The following is a 12,627-nucleotide window of genomic DNA, read 5'->3' on the forward strand; positions in this document are numbered from 1 at the left end:
TTTTCCATCGTTGACTTTTCACATGTACTCGCGAGCATATGTTAATGTCAGCATATCTTAATGTGCATCCATCACCCTCTTTTTCGTTTCCTTCCTTGCTGTATATCTCTTTGAATTTAATTTACTTTCTCTTCCCTTCTTTCAGGATGGCCACCAAGAAAGGAAAGGAGAAAGCAACTTCCAGACCACCAGCAAGAAGAGGAACTAAAAGAGCATTAGTGGCAGAGCCTTCTTCAACCACAGTCAAGCCCTCAACAAAAAGAGTTAAGAGGATAATAAAGGTTGACGACAAGGAGAAAGCCTTTCCAGCAAAGGACGCTGCGGGATTTTCCAATCGCTACTGTGAGCAAATGTTCCCTATCCTGGCAGAAAGGAACTATAACAATGAATAACTTCTTATCCTCCCATCCAATATTGCCTCCTTTGTTGAGCCGCAAATTGAACGAAGACAATGGGGTTTCTTACGGAGACAGCCGAGGCAGGTCAATCTCTCTTGGGTAGTTGAGTTCTACTCCAACTTCTACATACCGACCCTGCAGTCTGTTTATGTCCGGCAGAAGCAAGTGCCCATTACAGAAGAGGCCATCCAGCAAGCTCTGAGTCTTCCCCCTTTTCCAGCAGGAATGGACGCTTTTCAAGAAGCCACCCTTCAGCGCCAGAGATACCAATTTGACTGGGACTCCGTTCTCGGAGTCATCGCATTACCTGGCAGCCGTTGGATCTACGGATACCACCGTACCCGCCCAAAGGGAATCTTGGCTTCCGCACTTACCTTGGAGGCTCGCGTATGGGCACAGATCATGTCCCATTACGTCTTTCCAAGCACTCATGAGTCCTCCTTCACTACAGACATGGCTGTTCTACTATGGTGCATCCTTACAGACCAACCTCTGAATCTCTCAAGACATATCCGGAATGCTATGGAACACGTACAAATTGCGGGCAACATACCTTTCCCCGCCTTGGTCTCAGATCTTGTCTCAGCAGCCGGAGTCTCCTACAGAGCTGGGGACACCAAAGCCATGCTTCCACGGGATGATCAATATGTCCCTAACGGGAAATACCTCAGACTCTCAGTAGCCACTACAAGCCTTCCTACTGCTCCAGTTGAAGATAATCCTTCTTCAACACCACAAGCATCTACCACTGAGAAATTGCTTCAGCAGATACTTGAAAAGTTGAATTGGCATGAACAGAAAGCTAAGATGAGAGAGCGCCGTAACAAGCGCCGATTCACATACCTCAAGGAGCTGATCATGGGCAAATTCAAGGACTCAGACACTCCGGACTCTACTTCTTTTACCAGCACCGGGAGCCATGATGGTCCCGACTGTGGAGATACTGCCACCAGTCCACCCCTGTTCCTGACAGATGGCACCGAGGACGGTGCAAAGCCTTAAGTGTGGGGAGGTTGGTCAGTACCTGACTTCCAGAGGTAATTTCTCTTCTCTGTACACCAATAATTAGAATATTTTAGTTAGATTTTCTTTCTTTTATAGAATAAAATAAATTGCATATGTTAGAATAGTTGCATGCATGTTCTACTTGATTGAAAAGACAATAAGTTTCTTTTAAAAATCTATCTTTGGAATAAAATTTCACTAATTTTTCAAAATTTTTATGATAAATCTGCTTGAGTTGTATTTGGAACATGATGTTTGAGCTAAAGAACACACAACCTGTGAAAGATTTGAGACATCATTTAACCATAATTATTTTATTCTTGTGTGTTTACTCCTCTATGATTGTAATCTATATTTTGTTTTATCTTATATGTCCAATATTTATTATATTTACATGCTTGCACATGATTGAGGCCATTATTTGTTTAAACTCATTTATCCAAATTAAGCCTACCCTTTTCAATTACCCTTGTTAACCACTTTGAGCCTTTAAAACCCCATTTGTTCTATATTTTACCACATTACTAACCCTAAGCTGAAAAACAAATTGCATATCCCAAATTGAATATTTGGTTAGCTTAAGATAGAATTGTGTGTGCTAGTTAAGTATGGAAAATTGTGGGAACAAAAGTTGTTAAGGGGATGTGTCATGAAAATTTAAAGGGAATTTGGATACCTATTCATGTGAAACTATAAGAATCAAAAATCTATGTGCGTCGATAAGCTTTAGTTATTTCAATTCAAAAAAAAATTATGATAAACAAATAAATAAGGGGACAAAATTACCCCAATGTTAAATTCAGAATTCAAAGATCAATGCACATATGATAGAATTAAATTACAAAGTTGAAACATGAGTATGGGTTGAAAAAGGGAATTACGGGTAGCTAGGCATGAATTTAAAAGTATATAGAATATATGTATATTAGGAGAGAGCTTAGGTTAATTAAAGATTCAATTTATAAAGCTCACTTAGCCATATGTATACCCTTACCTGCACCTTGGCCCCATTACAACCCTGAAAAGACCTCATGATGCTTGCATTGGTATATTAACTGTTGTTGATTGGTTAGGAGAAAAACAAAAGTTAGAAAACATGACTAGAGAAGAATAGAGTGATTACCTTATACACTAGAGATTAGAGCGTACATACACTATCAGTGAGGGTTCAATGCTTGAATTTTCATGTTTCCTGCTTTCATGAGCTATCTTCTTGCGCTTTTATCCATTTTACTGTATAATGATAGAATTGGTGGAATTTGATTTGTAACTATTTTAAAGAGCTTATTTACTTTTGATCAAGTGGACAAGAATCATATAGTTGCATTTATTTATATGTATATAGGTTTACATTGCATTTCATGAGTTTCTACATGTTCATACTTATTTCCTTGTCTCCTTTAATTTAGCATGAGGACATGCTAATGTTTAAGTGTGTGGAGGTTGATAAACCACTATTTTATAGTTTATATTGTGTTTAATTGTGTGGTTTTGTCACGATCCTTACCCACTTATTCATCAATTTAGCATGCATTTAGATTTCCTTCCTAAATTCAGTACATGTTTGAAAATTGCTTCCTAGAGACTTTAATTATTTAATTTTAATTCTCCTCTATTCCATTCGATGCCGTGATCTGTGTGTCAAGTGTTTCAGGCTTTATAGGGCATGAATGAGATGGAGATTGAAGAGGAAGCTAGCAAAAATGGAAGGAACACAAGAATTTGAGGAGATAACCAGCGAGAAGTGACGCGGTCGCATGGCTCACGCGACCGCGCGAAGGAGCGCAAATCGCAGTGACGCGGCCGCATGGCTTGCGCGGCCGCGCGGACTGGAAAGCGCAAGCGACACGGTAGCGTGGACGACGCGAACGCGTGGAGAGGAAAAAGCGCAAGCGACGCGTCCGCATGGATGACGTGATCGCGTGACATGTGCGATCTGCATAATCTGCAGAATTCGTTGGGGGCGATTTTGGACCTTATTTCGGCCCAGTTTTTGGCCCGGAACAGCAGACTAGAGTCAGAGAATATGCAGAAACAACACACACATTCATTCAGTAGTTTTAGATCTAGTTTTTCACTCTCTTAGGTTTTTCTCTCTAGTTTTGAGAATTTGGATTTTCAATTGGTCTTAGTATTGGAACATTGAAAAGAGTTATTTCCTCATCAAGACTTCATCATTCTAGTTTGCTCTCTTAACTTGGTTTTATTCTTCCATGTTCTTTGTTATGTTCAATTTTGTCATTCAGATACTTTTATGATTAATTGATGCAAGGATTATTTCTTTTTAATTCAATTTCAATTCCAATAATCATGTCTTCTTTTAATTCCTTTTCATGTGCCATGGATTCTTTATTTACAATGCATGAGTAGTTTCATTACTTGATGGGGAGTTGATTAAAAGGAACTCTTGAGTTGGAAGGATTGAAGGAAAAATTTGTAGTTGGGTTAAATGTTGGATTGCTATCCTGTCACCAACGCCAATCCATTTGAATTAAGTGGGTTGTAACTCGTGAACAGATCTGGTATTCCAACTTGTTTGACTTTCCCTTACCTAGTAAAGGATAACCAAACAGAGTAACCATTAATTATAAATCAATCTTAAAAATCACTCCATCAATGATAGAGATTCTAACTAATCAATTCCCAGTCAAGGCTTTTATTTATATTAATTAAAATTCTTCAATTTAAATTCCAATTTACTTAGCTCAACTTCTTGGAACATCTGATTAATAAAACAGCACACTTTTCTGCAACTCGTTGGGAGACGACCTGGGACTTAAAACTCCCAGTAATTTTAATTTAAACTCTCTGTGACATATTTCTAAATTGATAGGCAGATTTTCGGTGAGTTAAGAACTATACTTGCAACGTAACTATTTTAATAAATTTTTAATTCACCAGCTTCTGCTTCCCATCAAGAAGCTCAACACAACAAGTGGAGCATATATGATAATAACATAGTAACCAAAACTAAAAGCAAATTAGTAGAAGAAACTTAGATAACCCTCTTGTCATCTCCGGCATTGCCATCAACAACAGAAAAGGTCTGCACCTAACCACTCCTTGTAGTTCAGAAAGGACATGTTGATAATCTCCTCAACTCCTTTTCCTTTGTTTTGAAATATCCTCCTGTTTCGTTCCAACCATATGTTCCAAATGATCGCACAAAAGCACACCATCCATCTCTTGCGCTCCTCTTTTCTATTTGAGATCTCAGTCCAACTTTGGAAGTGCTCCTTTATCGCACCCGGACAAGCCCATTGTACACCAACATATGATAACCAAGCACACCACACCTGCCAAGAAAAGCTACAACCAAGAAACAAGTGGTGGCCACATTCAACACCATTGTTACATAAAACACATAAATTATCTTCTTGGTGAATGACCCCAAATCGACTCAGTCTCTCCTTCGTGTGGAACTTGCCAATTAGGACAAACCATACAAACAACTCCACTCTAGGTGGGACAAGGCCTTTCAAAATAGTCCTAGTAAAGCTGTAGCTTGATATATCCTCCTGAACCGTTTCCACCTGCAACACCTGCACAAATGAGTTAGTAGAGAAAATTCGTTGTTTATCATATTTCCAGATAACTATATCCTCTCTTCCAAATTCAATTTTCACCAGCCTCAAAGTGTGGTGAAGCTGGTTCACTAGATCCAACTCCCATTGAAATAATTCTCTCCTCCACTGAAAATTCCATATCCACACTAGCCCATCCCAAAACCCACAATCCCCTATCACCGATCCTATTTGGTTTGAAACAAAGAAGAGCCTTGGAAAACGATCTTTCAAAGAACCTCCATGAATCCAGACATCCTCCCAAAACCGAGTTCGTCTCCCGTCACCCACCTCCATGAACAACCCAGTAATCATCTTCTGCTTCACTTCCTGATTCTTGAACTGTAGCTGACAAATATCCTTCCACCGACCCCCTCGAATAGGTAATTCCTGTGAGGACAGTAGTTCATTTGGGCTTAGGTTGTTACAGGAACAGACTACCTTTTTTCACAGCGGACACTCCTCTTTAGAGAACCGCCACCACCATTTGAACAGAAGAGCAGTGTTTCGTATCAAAGCATCCCCAACTCCCAAGCCGCCTAATTTTTTCAGAGCTTGAACCACTTCCCACTTAACCAAAGCCATATCATTCCTCCCATCCTCGTTACTCCATAGAAATCTCTTCTGCAAGGAAATCAGTTTCTCTGCTACAGCCTTCGACATCTTATACAAACTCAAATAATAAATCGGGAGGCTATTCAACACAGATTTGATAAGCACCAGTTTACCAGCCTTATTGAGAACCTTGGCCTTCCAGACGCTAAGCTTCTCCTCCACTTTATCTATTACTGGCTTCCACGTCTTAACCAGCCTTGGGTTTGCTCCTAGCGAGATTCCCATATATTTAACTGGAAGAGTGACTTTCTTACAGCCCAACACACTGCACATACGTTGTACCCACCTCTCATCACAGTTGATGGGAATCAAGCTAGATTTATCAAAGTAGATAGTCAAATATAATTGTTTTAGGAATTTCAGTGCACAGATCTGAATAAATCTCACTAACAAATTTGCAAAACAGAATTGCACATCACAAATACATATATTACTATTGCACAAACTGTTATCCTTCGAAATACAAAATGCTGCAAAGCTTACAACATCACAACATAGAAAAGACATCCAAAGCTGTTAAAAAATTACTAGTGATGACTCTTCTCTGAACTCTTCCAAGTATTGACAAGTTTCCCATTTTTGAAACTCGTCAACAATAGCTCTTTTTCTGTCTTGTCTTATATCACTCATTCACTCACGCACTGTATATAAGTTGTAAAGCGAAGAAGAGAGAGGATGAGCACTTATTTGTCTCTTCACTCCTTTCTTCTCCGGTCCTTCCATCTTATATATAACTCTACCTATTTTTCTTAAAAGAAATCTAACCTAATTAAATGCAAAATACACAAGAAAAGAAAATTTGACAACGAAATGGAAGAGGAAAATGAAAAGAACCACTTCCACTCATTGCTGCACATCTCTTACACAACAGAGCGGAAACATTCTCATCTCACTTCAAACCAAATTGATCAATCTCAGGCCAACGAGTAGTTAGCAACCGAGACGTCGGCTTGAGAGGCAGCGTGAATGTAGACAAACTCAAGGCTTTTACCAGCTGATAATGAGGGAAGCCACGATGGGAAAGTGTATGAGTCCCCAGACTTAGTGAGGCCCCATATTGGACCATAAAGCTTGGAAATTGAAAGATTGAGAGACTTGAGATCCTTGCTGGATTTGTTAGTAACCACTGTTGAGTATCTGTAGTATGTTTTTCCACCGGCAAACCATGAAGTGGTCATTTTCTGTTGAATGGATATTGGACCTGCTCCTGAAACTGAAACACATATGGCCTTTGGTTCAGTTTTGAATCAAATTCACAACCTCATACTATGATTTAAGTATGACAATAGCCAAAGAGTACCTGGAGTAGGAGTTAACTTGGGACTAGCAGGGGATGATGGTTGGGGCTTGGTGACAACAGGCTTGGGAGCTGGAACAGCAACTGTAAGGAAGAAAATAGTACTTGGTTAATTACTAATGCTAGTTCAAATCAACGTAGAAAATATTTGGCACTGATCACTATATGTACCTGGAAGGAGCTGGTTATAGCGACCATGACCTCCACTTAATCTTGCTAGAATACCAATCAAAGGAGCATTGTTGTAGGTTGCTGGCTCAGTTTGCTCATAGTTGTCCCTTTCATCAGCAAAGTTATCATATGCATCAGGACCACCAACAAGAGCACCGGTGAGTAGGTTGGGGTCGCTTTTCTTGCTGCTAAACCAAGTTGCATAGCCTCCACGGCAGCTAACAAATGAAGGGTTAACCTTGATGGAAACAATGGATGAACCTCTATGGTGAGTTCTCTGAGGGAAGTTGCTTCCATACCCCACCATGTAACTGGTGGCTCTTGGGTTGTCCCCAAGAATGTAATCCACCTGAGACTTAGCAAGATTGAGAAGCTCAGCAGGAGCAACATTGCCAGAAGAACACCTCAAGGTTCCGCGAGACGAAGCAAGGTAATCGGAGTAGACAGTGGCTAAGAAAGATGCACTTGTCACAAACTGCATATTGTTCCATCTCTGGCGGAAGATGAGACCGCCAGGGGTCTTCTGAACGTTGCGAGAACCCTTTCCAAGGCATGAACACATGAAATACTCAGCCTTCTGCTTATACTTTTCAAACACTGCTGCATTGTGACCTGCTTTCCCTTGCATTAGGAACTTGGCCACTAGTGTTTGAACCCCAGCATATTTAACCTCCCAACCGAATTCAGTCATGCCCCAACCAGTTCCACCCATGGAATCACCGTTTCTACCAAGGTAATCCAAGTAGTATTGGTTGTTAGATGCTTGATACAACCATGCAGCAGCCCAGAGCAATTCGTCCTGTGGATCCAATTACACATTAATTAATTCTCTCTTATCCATACTTGCATTGCACATGTTCATTTATTGTCTAAAAATGTTGTCTTGCGAAGGCAAAGGCAATTGAACAAGAAAAATAATTCTTACATTGTAGCCACTGATGGATCTGTAATACTTCTGTGCAACTGTAATACTGCTGTCATATTTACCTCTGTATTTATCCGCAAAATCAAATAGCTGAAATTCATCAAAAGCACACACAATCAGTTTAATTAGCCGGTCCAAGAGTATATAAATCCAATGGAATACCACTATTATTCTCATTAGTTAAATGTTACTTGTATAGAATGCTAAGAATTAATGGCAAGTCGAATATATGGTATCTTCATTTAATAGGTGCAACTAAAACACATAGCAGATAGAAATATAGAATTAGTGTGTGAATGAATGTAACAACTTTCTTCAGCAATGCAAGTGATAAATGATTAATTAAATGCAACATGTTTCTTCACGCATAAGGGGAACCAGAACACTGACACAAACAGTAAAAGGGTGGATGGGCCAGTCAAAAAGGCAACGTAAAAGGTCGCACCGCACCGAAAGGAAAAAAGGTCCAATGAAACGGTAGTAGTAAACTACCAACAGCCTGACATGGCATTAATTGTTGGATGATGAACAGGAACTACTCGCTGGGTTAGGCTGAAGACCAAACTTAACCCATTTAAAGTGTAATTTCAACCGAAAAAGGAAAAGCGCAAGAGACGGATTGCACCGACAGTGTATCCACGTGACATCATGGCATAATGGTAATATACTCTGCCTTGTGTGATGGGAATGAATAAACCCTTCCAGGGGACGGTTAGGATCCGGTACCAGACAAATATCAATTATGTACGGTTGAAAGTGTCTGTGGCCGTGATAAAAGGACAAAACTGCCCCTTCCAGAGTCCATGAGATGACAGGGCTCCTCTCTTTATAGGTTTCTGTTCACATTGAACATACAAACTAATTTTGTTTTGGACCACTATCATTATGTTAAATAGCACTAAAATGTTTTTTTATTTAATATAGAATCGAAAGTTAAATAAAAACTCTATATGTTCCAACAAAAAAAAAAAAGGGAAAAACAGAGTTAGGGTTTGTATTTTACGCGTAAGTTAGAGTTAAATCTTTCTTAATAAATACTGAAATAGTAATGCTCCTGGATGATAAGACTAGACCCTATAAAGAGGAAAAGAACAAAAAAGCAAGTTTGCAATACGTATTTTTAGGGGTCCCAAAAATATTGGGATATTATCTCCATGTTGTACTTACATTATCACCTTCCTTTTTTTTTTTTTTTCTCAAAGGAACATTATCATTATCATTTTGCTCAACAACTAATTATGAAAGCAAAAATTTAAAATAAAAATGAAATATAAAAACAGTTAAGTTTTTTTTTTTTAATCTTAAAAAGTTTTAGGCATAAATGCAGCTCTACCCCAAAACGACCAACTTGCTAGCAATAACAACTCTGACAAAAGTATCATAAAAGTGTAACCGCCTATTAAGTATTAACTCTAACCGTTTCACGAACTCACCGCTCAAACTTCCAAATTTTTATCATGGCAGGTGCGAACCCCTCCATCGTCTACTCCTATTATTTAGTATTTACAGATGAATGCTATATGTATCACTGTTACATACATCTTACCAGTACAATTTTTATTATTTAATGTAAAAATTTAAAATAAAAAATGTAAAAAAAAATATCTTTTAATATATAGGTTCACACTTGAGAAGTCGGAGAGGAGTATAAAAATTAAAAAATGACTAGTATCATTTTCGTATCTATATAATTATATCCCACACTTTAATCAATTTTTTAATTTAAATAAATAAATACTAGTTACGAGTAAAAGACTTGCACTATTAAAGTTTAGAATATTAAAGCGCTTAAACAAGAAGACAAAAATAAAATGTACGGTATATGAGTGATACCTGATAGGCATGGCGGAGGAGCTCGGCGGAATAGGAAGGATTAGAGTGGCGGAAAACAATGGAAGCAGCAGCCATTGCAGCGGCAGTTTCTCCAGCGAGATCTGAGCCAGGGTTGCTGGGATCAACCTTGTAAGCGTGACGGTCAGTAGTCATGTCCTCAGGTCTTTGCCAACAGTAGTGGTCGCTGTTACCGTCTCCCACCTATTCATCAAATTAAAAGCCACATTACATTATGTTAGGTTAAGAAACTATAGAACATAAGAAAATAAAAGAGTACCTCTCCATAGAGGACATTGGGTTGAGGATGGGCTTTGATGAAGTAGTCAGTGCCCCACTTGACAGCTTCCATGGCATGACCAAGCTCTCCGTTAGCAGCCATTTGCTTCCCATATTCAATGATGCTCCACGACATCATTGTAACAGTAAATGCCATGGGTAACCCAAACTTCACATTGTCCCCTGCATCATAGTACCCTCCTACTAGATCCACCTGCATTCATTTTATAACAACACCATGCATTAATTAATCAAGTAATGTTGGAAACTAGAGAGTAGAGAGGGATTATTTAGTTACCCCGCTGGCTTTGCCGTCTTGGAGACCTGAATGGGATCTCCAACTGACTCTCTGGTTATGGGGGAGAACACCAGATCTCTGAGCTTCAAAGAACAGAATGCTCTTACTCAGAGCTTGCCCATAGTCATGCCCACCAATGGCGGAATATGCACACAGATGCAGAAACACTGCCAAAATGGAAATCAGCTTCAGAAGCTTTTCCATCACACAGGAAGACCAAATTAAGAGCAATGCCTGTAAGTAGTGGCAGCTGAAGCTTCTGAAAATCCCACCAAATGAGGAGAGAAGAAAGAGAGAAGCTTCAGGGAGTGATGGAGGGAGAGAGAGTATGTGTAGTGGGATTGGAAAGTGAGGTGCTCGAGGCTCTATATATTAAGGACAAGGGGTAGAAAAAGGGGAAGCTATCAAGAACCCAGAAATTGACACTCATTCATTTAAGAATTTATTATGTTAATATTTTAAAAATTAAATCAATTTTCTAATTTGTTTCGCTGTTGGATTTTGAAGTGGCTGGGAACGTTTTTGATGAGAAAGGAACAATGCCATGTGATGGGGTCGGTGTAGATTTAAAACTATTTGGTAGAATCAAAATTACTGCCCAACCATAAATAAAATGTGAAAATTTTTTGACTTATTAAAAATGGTAGAGACAACAAGGTGTGCTTGTCAGCACTGTCTCTCCTAATTTTACCCTTTTCTTCAACTTAATTGACCACTATTTCTATAAAACTGCGTTTATTTTTAGAGATTGAATACTCACGTAAGAATATGGAAATATAAAATCGTATTTAATAAATGAGATATGAATAAAAATATTATGTCTATAGATATTAAATTAGTATATTTTATATTTATTTTAATAAAAAAGACATAAAGACACTAATATGAGATATAATTTATTTTTTATTTTTTATTATTTTTATAATTATATTTTTTATTATTATATTTTTTTAAATTTTTTAATTAAAAAATAAAAATAAATTAAATTTTTATAATTTATTCTAGTTTATCACCAAATAGAATATAAAAATACAAAATTTTATATTTCTGTCTTTTATGTCTTATTCTCAGTATCTTGTCTTACTCTCAAAAACAAACATAGCCTTTGGATTGGAAAAATTTGAAAGAAAAAAAATGAAAAAGAGAGAAAATAGATAAAAAAAGTGAATTTTTTGTTATTTGGATGAGAAGAAAAAATAGGATAAAAAAATATATAGTGTGAAACCCACCATAATATTTTCACTCTAGAGATGAGGTGAAAATTGAGAAAAATATGCAAATTTTAATAAAATTATATATTTATTCCTTATCATTAATAAATTATAATTTATATATAATATAGATAAGAATATTAATGTAATTTTATATCATTATGATTTTTTTTTACTTTTTTTCTATTAAAACAAAAAAAAATAATTACTTTCTATTTTCTTTTTATTCATTCTTTCTTCATTCAAACAACACAAACAATTCTATTTTTTTTTCTATTTTTTTTTCTTCTAATTTTTTTTCTATATCCAAACATAGTGTAAAAATTGCATGTCTCCAATCTAGTTCATAAATTAAAATATTTATCTTTTAACTAATCTTTAGAGCATTAGTTAAAAGTTAAAACGATTCGTTTTTGGATCTTGTTAAGTTCATAAAAATTTTAATGGTATGTTTAAGATATAAAAAATATTTTTAATTTATATTTTTAAATATTAGTAATTAATTATCAACTAAAAATAATAAATTCTACTAACTCTAGTATTTTTTATAAGATATTATAAAGAAAATTTTGATTAAATTTTTAAAAATAAATTTTTTTATATATTTTCAATAATTGAAATATATTAAAAAATTATTATAATATTTTTAATGTGTGTTCTCAGACAATTTTAACTAAATATTTAACTAAAAAAAATCACATACTATTCCGTATCATATAAATTATAAAGTATTAATGAGTAAAATTCAAGCCGTTATAAATATTAAATAGGGTAGTCATGATTTAAATATCATAAATGAGATTTTGAATTTAATAATCGTCACCGTCAGTATAAATATAACGAAATTCAAATTTCAAACATCCAATTTAGATATTTATCATATATTCAAAATAGTAGCAGTAACCAAAATTTAAAGAGCGGTATTTAGTTATAACCCGTAAAAAAATTGCAAATCTAAACTCAAAAGCAGAGTGGCATTGAAACTCATATAGGTTTACTGGTGCATTAGGTGTCGGTGAGCACAGCACAGAAGAA

At 36.6% G+C, this 12,627-nt stretch overlaps 1 protein-coding gene across 1 annotated transcript; it reads right to left on the reverse strand.

The window, feature by feature from the left end:
- Positions 1–5,989: 5,989 nt before the first annotated feature.
- Positions 5,990–10,929, reverse strand: LOC148571866 (endoglucanase 6-like). Its single transcript, XM_088509002.1, has 7 exons — positions 10,382–10,929; positions 10,085–10,297; positions 9,808–10,008; positions 7,975–8,064; positions 7,050–7,848; positions 6,882–6,962; positions 5,990–6,794 (listed from the first exon to the last, which is right to left on the reverse strand). Exons 1-7 carry the CDS (start codon positions 10,583–10,585, stop codon positions 6,496–6,498), a joined length of 1,887 nt encoding a protein of 628 aa, XP_088365128.1. The 5' UTR covers positions 10,586–10,929; the 3' UTR covers positions 5,990–6,495.
- Between the last annotated feature and the right edge of the window lie 1,698 nt (positions 10,930–12,627).

The sequence above is a fragment of the Arachis ipaensis genome, chromosome B3, assembly GCF_059453495.1.
Source record: "Arachis ipaensis isolate K30076 ecotype BB chromosome B3, ASM5945349v1, whole genome shotgun sequence".
In the NCBI taxonomy this organism is placed as follows: Eukaryota; Viridiplantae; Streptophyta; class Magnoliopsida; order Fabales; family Fabaceae; genus Arachis; species Arachis ipaensis.

What these genes read in the sequence shown, in the direction of transcription:
- LOC148571866 (XM_088509002.1), bottom strand. Translation starts at nt 10,585, where the DNA reads ATGGAAAAGCTTCTGAAGCTGATTTCCATTTTGGCAGTGTTTCTGCAT. An exon ending in TCCTCCGCCATGCCTATCAG is followed by an intron (nt 8,065 to 9,807) that starts GTATCACTCATA and finishes GATGAATTTCAG; the next exon opens with CTATTTGATTTTGCGGATAA. An exon ending in CAAGTTAACTCCTACTCCAG is followed by an intron (nt 6,795 to 6,881) that starts GTACTCTTTGGC and finishes TATGTGTTTCAG; the next exon opens with TTTCAGGAGCAGGTCCAATA.